This window comes from Gossypium raimondii, chromosome 12 (assembly GCF_025698545.1).
Source record: "Gossypium raimondii isolate GPD5lz chromosome 12, ASM2569854v1, whole genome shotgun sequence".
NCBI lineage: Eukaryota > Viridiplantae > Streptophyta > Magnoliopsida > Malvales > Malvaceae > Gossypium > Gossypium raimondii.
In genome coordinates this window covers 9,414,156-9,424,292 of record NC_068576.1, presented here as the reverse complement: position 1 = coordinate 9,424,292, position 10,137 = coordinate 9,414,156, and the positions used below count along the sequence as shown (strand labels likewise).

At 35.9% G+C, this 10,137-nt stretch overlaps 1 protein-coding gene across 1 annotated transcript; it reads right to left on the bottom strand.

Moving 5' to 3' along the window:
* Positions 1–351: 351 nt before the first annotated feature.
* Positions 352–8,514, bottom strand: LOC105763181 (uncharacterized). The gene is made up of 4 exons (XM_052625182.1): positions 8,236–8,514; positions 7,481–8,004; positions 740–875; positions 352–375 (listed from the first exon to the last, which is right to left on the bottom strand). Exons 1-4 carry the CDS (start codon positions 8,512–8,514, stop codon positions 352–354), a joined length of 963 nt encoding a protein of 320 aa, XP_052481142.1.
* Between the last annotated feature and the right edge of the window lie 1,623 nt (positions 8,515–10,137).

Sequence of the window (10,137 nt, the reverse complement as noted above, 5' to 3'; positions counted from 1 at the left end):
ACAAGAAATTTACTTACCAATCATTTTCATTTAAATAAGCATACAAAATACATCCAAACAATTTGGCTAATAGCCTAAACACCCAACTTCATAAAACATGTTAGTCATTTCTTTCACATGAATATAAAGAATTATGTATGAGCTCATCAACATCAAATTCCCATGTATTTCGTGTATATACAGATTGTAATACCCTATTTTTGCCCGGGTCAAAAGGGCCCAAATTACAAACGGGCCTATGTGGCCCAAATCAAACAGAGGCCCAAAACCAAACCCCAAATCCAGTGGCCCAAACAATCAGAAACCCTAGGGTTTCTAGGATGAACTTGCGCCGCAACCAGGATCTTTGCACTAGCCGCCTCCCCGAATCTTCATCTGCACACAAAAAAGGAAGCAAAACAGTAATGGAAAGAAATCAAAGGATTGAGAATCAAATCAATGTAATGGAAAGAAATCAAAAGATTGAGAATCAAATCAATGTAAACAAGATTTTATTTCTATATTTTTTATTATGGCTATATAAAGCCATTGAGGATACATTATTGGGGGATCCAATTTTGAAAAAAATCAATAAAGAAAAAAATGATTAACAGTTAAAAAAAGAAGGTGATTTACCATTTTTTCTTTTTCTCTGCGTTTCTCTACTGTGTTCTTTTATTTTTTTTATTTTATTATTGTTATTATTATTATTTTTCTCCTTGGCAAAACAAAAAAGAGTAAAAGAGGGGAATATACTTACCTGCGTAGAGGAAGACGAAACCTTGTTTGCTGCCAAATTGGAACCGGAGGGGAGATTCGGGTTCGCCGAAGTGGTTGTGGCGGCTAGGGAGTTTGGGTTAAAGAAAACCCTGGCAGAGAGTTTCCCTCTCTGCTTTCTATTCTTTAAAAAAAAAGAAATGAAATGTTTTTAGAAAATTTTTTATTTTTAATAATAATAGCAAAACAGCGCCGTATCACTCCATGACCCGCGCGTGTGACCCGACCCGGGGAGGATCCACGTGCTTTTAAGCGGAGGGGTAAATTTCTCTTTTAGCCCCTCTGCCTTTAATATTTTTACAATTAAGTTTCTTTTATTCTTAAAATTTATCCCTTTAATTTTTCTTCGGTTTCAATTTAATCCTATTTGAACGACGCCGTTTTGGAGGAGAAAGGGGTAATTTCCTTTCCAGCCCCTCTGAATTATTAGCGTATTCAATAGGTTCCTCCAGTTTCCGTTTATTCGTGGATTGGCCCCAGATTTCAATTTCTAATTCAAATTAGTCTTCTTTTTGTTATTTTTAGGAATTAATTAATTTAAACGGTGTAATTATTATATTTATTTCTATAATTTATATACATAATCATTATTATTTTCATAATCTATATATACACGTGCACATTTATTTCAAAATTAAATATATACATATATCCATATATTTATTTTCTTATTATTTTTGCAAATGTCTTAATGCGCATTTATATATATTCTTTACATTTTAAATATTCCTAGTTTTACATAGATTTTTTATTATAATTTGTATATACATATTATTTTATAAATTTTATAATCCATATTCGTACCTTATGTATGTCTTTTATTTTTCATAATTTCAATAGATATATTATTTACATACTTTATATCCTTTATTTTTCTACTTTATAATTTTGCTTATGTCCCTCACTTGTTTATTTATTTGTGTTTGCATTTATATTCTAAAAGAATGCTTTACGTTGCTCATTTATTTAATATTTTTACATTTTCATTGTTTTTTTATTTATATTAATTTCGTTTATTTACCATTTATATATTATTTCTATACAATTGTAGCATTTGTTATTGTGACATTTATACATACATTCAAGATAACGTTACATCATCTTTTACTCAATTTTAAAAATAGAAAATTTTCAAAATAGAGATAATACTCGTATTTAGGATTTTCAAGAAAATTGAGCCCTAACATATTGGGTTCCGATTTTCTTCATTAAATCTAACGATCGAGCATTTCTCTTTAATCAAAAAAATAAGAACTCATTATTGGGAATTCAACATGTTGTGTCCTAACGTATTGGATGTGACGCATTGATTTCTCGAAATGAAGATTTTTCTCTAAAAAATAATAAAGGAAATATTCCAAGTTTGGGATTTTGGAGGAATTGTGCCCTAACGTATTGGGCCGCGATTTCTTAAATCTTGAATAAATGGATATTCTTTTAAATTTTTATTACACTAGTATTCTGGCCTAATTCATTTTTGAGGAAATTACAATGCCATGCCCTAACGCATTGGGTGTGACATTTTCTTTCTCTGAAATGATAAGGGTCTTAATACGTAACATTTTTAAGTTTTTTTTTGCTAAGGATTATATTTTTCAAAATTTCGACATTAAGACATTAATTAATTAACTAGGTACCAATTTTTGGGCGCTATGAGGGTGCTAATCCTTCCTCATACGTAACCGACTCCCGGACCCGTTTTTCTAAAATTCGTAGACCAAAGTCGTTTTTAAGTGACCCAATCACACATTAACAAAAGATTGGTGGCGACTCCCAATTTTTATTTATTATTTTTTTAAAAGTCAACAACCTAAAATTTTTTGTTTTCAAAAAAATGGTTTCGACACAGATAACGTTTCACTTTGAATTCATATATTTTCTCATATCAGGATTTTGCCCGTTGAATCATTTAAAATATCTATGGATACCCGGTTAGTACACACGAAGTGTACAAATCTGAGATTCGTCAGTTCATATTCGGGAATGTTCATATGAGCACATAAATGGGAAGCTCTTTTGAGCCATATAACGAAAAGCTCATGTGTGCCATGTAATGGGAAGCTCCGGAGAGCCATTAACGGGAAGCTCATACGAGCTAATATCGGGAAGGTTCAAGCGAGCCAATATCGGGAAGCTGCGGAGAGCCATTAACGGGAAGCTCACAAAGAGCCTTTAATTGGGTAGCTCCGAAGAGCCATATATCGATACGCTCATAAGAGCTACAGTGTGTCCACAACACATGCAGGATCAGAACCGATCAGGATGCTTCGAAAAGCTATTAACGGGAAGCTCGCAAGAACCATATAATGAGAAGCTCATGAGAGCTAATAACGGGACGCTCTTTCGAGCTGTAGTGTGTCTACAATACATTCAAGACCATAACCAATCGGGAACCCTGTATCCATCGAATTTCATTTAATCAAACGAGACTTATTACTTGTCGGATATATTTTGATGCGTGTTTAATTTTCATTCATGTCAATTACACAATTTAATTCACATACACAACATTCAATTCAAACAAAAAATATATAAATATACAATTTAGTTACACAAACTTACCTTGACAAGTGTTCGTGAATTGTAATATACTAATCTGATACTTTTTCTTTTCCTCGATCCAATTTCGTATTTGGTCTATCCAAATCTATACGAGTAATTAGCTCAATTTAATACAATTCATATTCAATTTAATCCAATTCACATCTTAGGAAAAATTACTATTTTGCCCCTATACTTTTATTTAATCATGATTTCATCCCTAGCTCGAAAAATAAAATTCATGCAATTAATCCTTATTCCAAGCCTAGCCGATTTTTACATGTAACATTAACAGCCCATGTATTTCATAAAATTTAGATTTTTTCCATGAATTTTACATCTTTACAATTTAGTCCCTAAATCATAATTTCATCAAAATTCCATTTACAAAAGTTGTTTATCTATCAACAACCTTTCATTTTCTACCATAAAACTTCACAGTTCATGCATACTTATCCATGGCAAAACCCTATTACTTTGATAACTTTACAAATTAATGCCCAAGACAGCTAAATTAAGCTTTTACGATCTCAAAAACATAAAAATTATTAAAAACGATACTTGAATACTCACCTAATTGAACCAAATAAGCTTGCTACATTCAAGCTCTTCTAACTAGGGTTTCCATGTAAAATAATTTGGGAAAGATGATAATATGATGATATTTTCATTATTTTATTACTTATCATCTTTAATTATTTTTACTTTTCAATTTAGTCATTTTCTTTATTTAATTTTCCATGGATGAATCATCATACTTATCTACTAACTTCTCTTAATGGTCTATTTGATACTTATAGCTACTAGAACTCAACTTTTGCATTTCATGCAATTTGGTCATTTTATCAATTAAATATGTAATAGGTAAAAATTTTCTTAACGAAATTTTTATAAGATATTCCTATAATATGGTAGACCATGAAATAATGTTAAAATAATTTTTCTTACGGACTCAGATTTTTGGTCCCGAAACTACTGTTCTGATTTCACTAAAAACGGGTTGTTACAACTCTCCTCCCTTAAAGAATTTTTGTTCTCGAAAATCTTACTAGTAAAGAGGTTTGGATATTGCTTTCTTATAGTTTACTCTGAGTATTATAAAACAGAGGAAATAAAATAGAGTAAGCATTTAATGCTTAGTAAGTTCGTATAACAGGAAATTTACTTACCAATCATTTTCATTTAAATAAGCATACAAAATACATCCAAGAAATTTGGCTAATAGCCTAAACACACAACTTCATCAAACATGTTAGTCATTTATTTCACATGAATATCAAGAATTATGTATGAGCTCAACAACATCAAATTCTCATGCTTTCTCATATCAGGATTTTGCCCGTTGAATTATTTAAAATATTGATGGATACTAGTACACACGAAGTGTAAAAATCTAAGATTCGTAAATTCATATTCGGGAATGCTTATGTGAGCACATAAACGGGAAGCTCTTTCGAGCCATATAACGGAAAGCTCATGTGAGCCATGTAACGAGAAGCTCTAAATAGCTATTAACGGGAAGCTCATACAAGCCAATATCGGGAAGGCTCAAGCGACCCAATATCGGGAAGCTGCGGAGAGGCTCACAAAGAGCCTTTAATCGGGTAACTCCAAAGAGCCATATATTGGGGCGCTCATAAGAGCTGCGGTGTGTCCATAACACATGCAGGATCACAACCGATCGCGATGCTCCGTAGAGCTATTAACGGGAAGCTCGCAAGAACCATATAACGGGAAGCTCATGAGACCTAATAACGGGATGCTCTTTCGAGCTGTGGTGTGTCCGCAATACATGCAAGACCACAACCAATCGGGAACCTTGTATCCATCGAATTTTATTTAATCAAACGAGACTTATTACTTGTCGGATATGTTTTGATGTGTGTTCAATTTTCATTCATGTCAATTACACAATTTAATTCACATACACAACATTCAATTCTGTAACACCCCAAACCTGGCCTAGACGTTATGGCCAAATCCGGAGATGTCACAAGGTAAGGTTTTGAAAACAGAGTCATTTCGTCAAATCATTCAAGTTTCATAGTTCATATTCGTTTATAACTATTTTCGAAAGTGGTATTCAATTTATTTACTTACTAAAACATAATTTACAGCGAAAGTCTTAAACCGTAATATTTTGGAAATCCAGTAGTGTTTTTAGAAAAACCTTTGTTTTCGTAAAACCGGGTTTTCCATCATACATTGGAACGAAAGAGTAAAAAACTGCATCCAAAAACAAAAATAAAAACCAATGGTTCGGAGAGTCCCAAAAATTACAAACTCTCAAATAAAACCAGAATTATAAATAAAAAATGTAATTTACTAAGTAAAACGGTTCTTGATCAAGTAGTCACCGCTGAGCCTCTGTCGCACTGACCCGTTTAACTCTACGGATTACCTAAATAGAACAAACAAATAGATTTGAGTTTTCGTAAACCCAGTGTGTAACCTAATAGAAATAGACATGCAAGACATATAATAAACTTATACACAGCCAGATACAGATTCAGCTTCGGACCTAAGCCCTTTACAAATTCAGAAAATAAAGCAGGTATGCAGATCAGAAATACAGAATCCTACCCCCATCCTCTACACACCAACTCCAACCATCCCATCACACCATGTGGGGTTAAAAACACTCACCTATCCCTATACACCATATCGAGCCATTACGGCACATGTTAGATAAAATGCAGCCAAACTGCCAGAATATAGGTGATGATCGCCATATAGAACACTTCCTCTACATATACCAATCTCACCGCAATCAAATATATATAATCAGAGTTATCATGCTCACATGCTCACATACGGATAGTAGATATATAAATACATCAGACTAATCAGACATGCATAACAGTAATAACATATTCAGAACAGAATATTAGACTAACAAATCACATAGTTTTAGGATTTGGTTAGCCCTTACTGACCCTGCGGTAGACCCACAATCGATCAGAACGACCCGTGCGACCCTAGGGAAAATTTCAAAAATATGGGCCCACAAGCTCATATGGCCCACACGCCCAAATTGACTCTGCCCGTCTGGGTCACACGCCCAACTTGACCTAGCTCGTGTGACCCACACGACCACACTCACACCACCATATAGCCGTGTCTTACATACGACCATGCCTTCGTCGACCACACGATCGTGTCTCGCACACGGCCAGCCAAACGGCCAGGCACACGCCGGTGTGGCATCAACAGAATGGTTTTTTGGCTTTTGTCGAAGCTCATTTTTCTACGTTTTGGGTACACACCTGGTATGATTCTAATGCAAAAACACTCCCGAGGTCCCTAAAACCTAAGAAAAACATCCAAATACCAATTTAGTAGTCAATTTACGAATCGGTAGAAAACCTAAAATAACACTCAAGACTTATCGATAACACGAACAGACCCTAGCACGATTTAGACTACCGGAGTAAACCTTCACCACTCACCATCTTCATTTACACCACGAATTAACAGAAATCAATCTCCTAATTACTCACCATTTTACCAAAACAACAGATATAACCCTAACCAGCGTTAGAAAACAGAAGTTACAAAGTACCCAAAACTTCACTTAACAATCGAATAGAGAATGAAAGAATTTTCAAAACGCAAGGTCTTGACAACAATTTAACAGAATAGGAAAAAGAACAAAATACAGAGAAAAAGGTAGAAGAACTTACGTCAAACTTTTCTTTGGAAAAGAGAGAAAATTCTGAATAGAAGAAAATAAGAATAAAAGATATTCCAAATATCACTTATTTTTCTCCCACTAACCCACTACTCATAACTCTCTCAGAATTTCAGTTCAACCGAAACTATAATAGTCAACCGAGCAAAAATTAATACCCACACTCGCATAGGGATTCGAATACAAGACCTCTAACACAACACACCCTCTTACCATTAGGACCAGCAGGCTCATTCTGATATGGATTAACAGAAAATTTTATAAAAGCCCACTGAACAAAGGTAAGACTTGGATCAAAAATAAAAAAATTAACAAATTTAGTACTTGAACCCAAGACCTTATAAATACCCCCAGAACACTTAACCATTAAAGGAGATACACATTTGTGTCAGATATTTACAGAAATAAAAATAAATTTAGGGCGTTACAACTCTACCTTCCTAAAAGAAATTTTGACCTCAAAATTTACCTGATCAAAAAAGATGAGGTTACAGCTGACGCATCGAGTCCTCAGGTTCCCACGTGGCTTCCTTAGTGCTATGATTCGTCCACAGAACCTTCACTAACGGAATGGGCTTCCTCCTCAGAACCTTAATATCACAATCTAGAATCTGAACTGACTCTTCCTCAAAGGTCAAGTCCGGTCTAACCTCGATATTGTCAATAGAGACAACATGAGATGGGTCAAACCAGTATCGCCTCAACATCGAGACATGAAACACATCGTGGATACAATCTAACTCTGAAGGTAACTCCAACTGATAAGTAACCGGTCCCACATACTTTTGAATCCGATATGGCACAGTAAACCTAGGGCTCAACTTGCCATTACAACCGAATCTCAGAACATTCTTCCACGGAGAAACCTTAAGAAAAACGAAGTAACCCACAGAGTACTCAATATCTCTCATCTTCAGATCCACATATAACTTTTTTCTATCAAAAGGAGCCTTCAGACGATCCCAAATTAGTCTAACCTTATAATCGGTATCAAAAACCAACTCAGGACCCAAAATCTGATGCTCACCCAACTAAGTCAAACATAGCGGAGTACGACACTTAGGACCACACAAAGTCTCGTAAGGTGCCATCTGGATGCTAGACTAGAAACTATTATTGGAGGCGAACTCAGCTAGCGGCAGATAATCCTCCCAACTACCTCGAAAATCAATCACACATCTCTGAAGCATATTCTCTAGTATCTGAATCACCCTCTCAGATTGACCATCGGTCTGAGGATGGAATACAGTACTGAATTCTAATCTCGAACCAAGAGCCTCATGTAGTTTCTTCCAGAACCAAGAAGTGAAGTGAGAATCTCTATCAGAAATAATCGAAATGGGAACCACATACAGTCTTACAATATTAGAGATATAGAGCTTCTCTAACTTCTGCAAAGAGTAGTCCATCTGAATCAGATTAAAATGAGCAGACTTGGTCAATCGATCTACGATAACCCAAATAGAATCTTTCTTAGTGGGTGTCAAGGGCAACCCACTAACGAAGCCTTCGTCACTCACTTCCATTTCCATAAAGGAATCTTAATCGGTTGGAGCAAACCCGAAGGCAACTAGTGCTTAGCCTTAACCTGCTGACACGTCAGACAACAAGTAATAAAATTTGTTGATCACGAAGATCCCGATACAACTTATTACCACTGGGATGCATAGCATAAAGGCTACTATGCTCCTCCCTTAGAATCGATTGCCTCAGATCAGAATCATTCGGCACACAAATTCGACCTCGAAAACACAGAATCCCATCTTTATTCAGCCTAAAATTTGAAGTACTGCCACTCTCAATCTGTCGGAACCGCAAACTCAGAGACTTATCCCCTAACTGCTTATCCCGAATTTGATCAATCCAAGTCGGCTTAACTTGCAACTCGGCTAACAAACTCCTATCATCAAACAGACTAAGATAAGCGAACATCGTTCTCAAATCAGTCATCGCTGTACGACTAAGAGTATTGGCCACCACATTGGCCTTACCAGGATGATACTCTATCGTGCAGTCGTAATCTTTGAGCAGCTCAATCCACCGACACTACCTAAGGTTCAACTCCTTCTGAGTAAGAAGGTACTTGATGTTCTTGTGATCAATGTAGATAATACACCTCTCACTATACAGATTGTGCCTCTAGATTTTTAACGCAAAAACCACCGTAACCAACTCGAGATCCTATGTCGGATAATTTCCTTCGTGCGGCTTAAGCTGACGGGATGCATAAGCCACAACTTTTCTATCTTGTATCAATACACATCCCAAACAGACGTGCGACATATCACTGTAGACCACAAATTCTTTACCAGATTCAGGTTGTATTAGAACAGGAGCCTGAGTCAGGATAGAATTGAGCTTCTCGAAACTCGATTGTTATGCACTAGTCTAGACAAAAAGAACCCCGTTGCGCTGAAGCTTAGTCAAAGGTGTTGCAATCAGAGAGAACCCCTCGACAAATCACCGATAATAACCCGCGAGACCCAGAAAACTACAGATTTCAGATACGTTCTTAGGCTGTTTCCAATCAAGTACTGCCTCAATCTTTCTAGGATAAATTCAGATCCCCTTAGCAGAAACCACATGACCCAGAAAAGTTACCTCACGCAACCAAAACTCACACTTGTTGAGCTTAGCATAAAGTTATTTTTCTCGGAGTATCTGAAGTACTACTCTAAGATGCTCATCATGCTCATCATCAGTCTTAGAGTAAACTAAAATATCATCGATGAAGATCACGGTGAATTGATCTAGATATGGCTAAAAAACTCAGTTCATTAGATCCATGAATATCGTCGGAGCATTCGTCAAACCAAAATGCATAAGTAGGAACTCGTAATATCCACAACGAGTCCAAAATGCAGTATGATGAGCATCAACATCCTTAAATCTGAGCTGATGGTACCCAGATCGGAGAACAATTTTAGAAAACACTGAAGCTCCTCGAAATTGATCAAACAGATCGTCGATCCTCAAAAGTGGATACTTGTTCTTCACAGTCAATTTATTCAACTATCGATAATCAATACACATCCTCGTGGTCCCATCCTTCTTCTTAACAAACAAAACCGGTGCCCCCCACGAAGACACACTAGGATGGATGAAACCACGATCCAGAAGCTCTTGAAATTGAGCCTTAAGCTCTACAA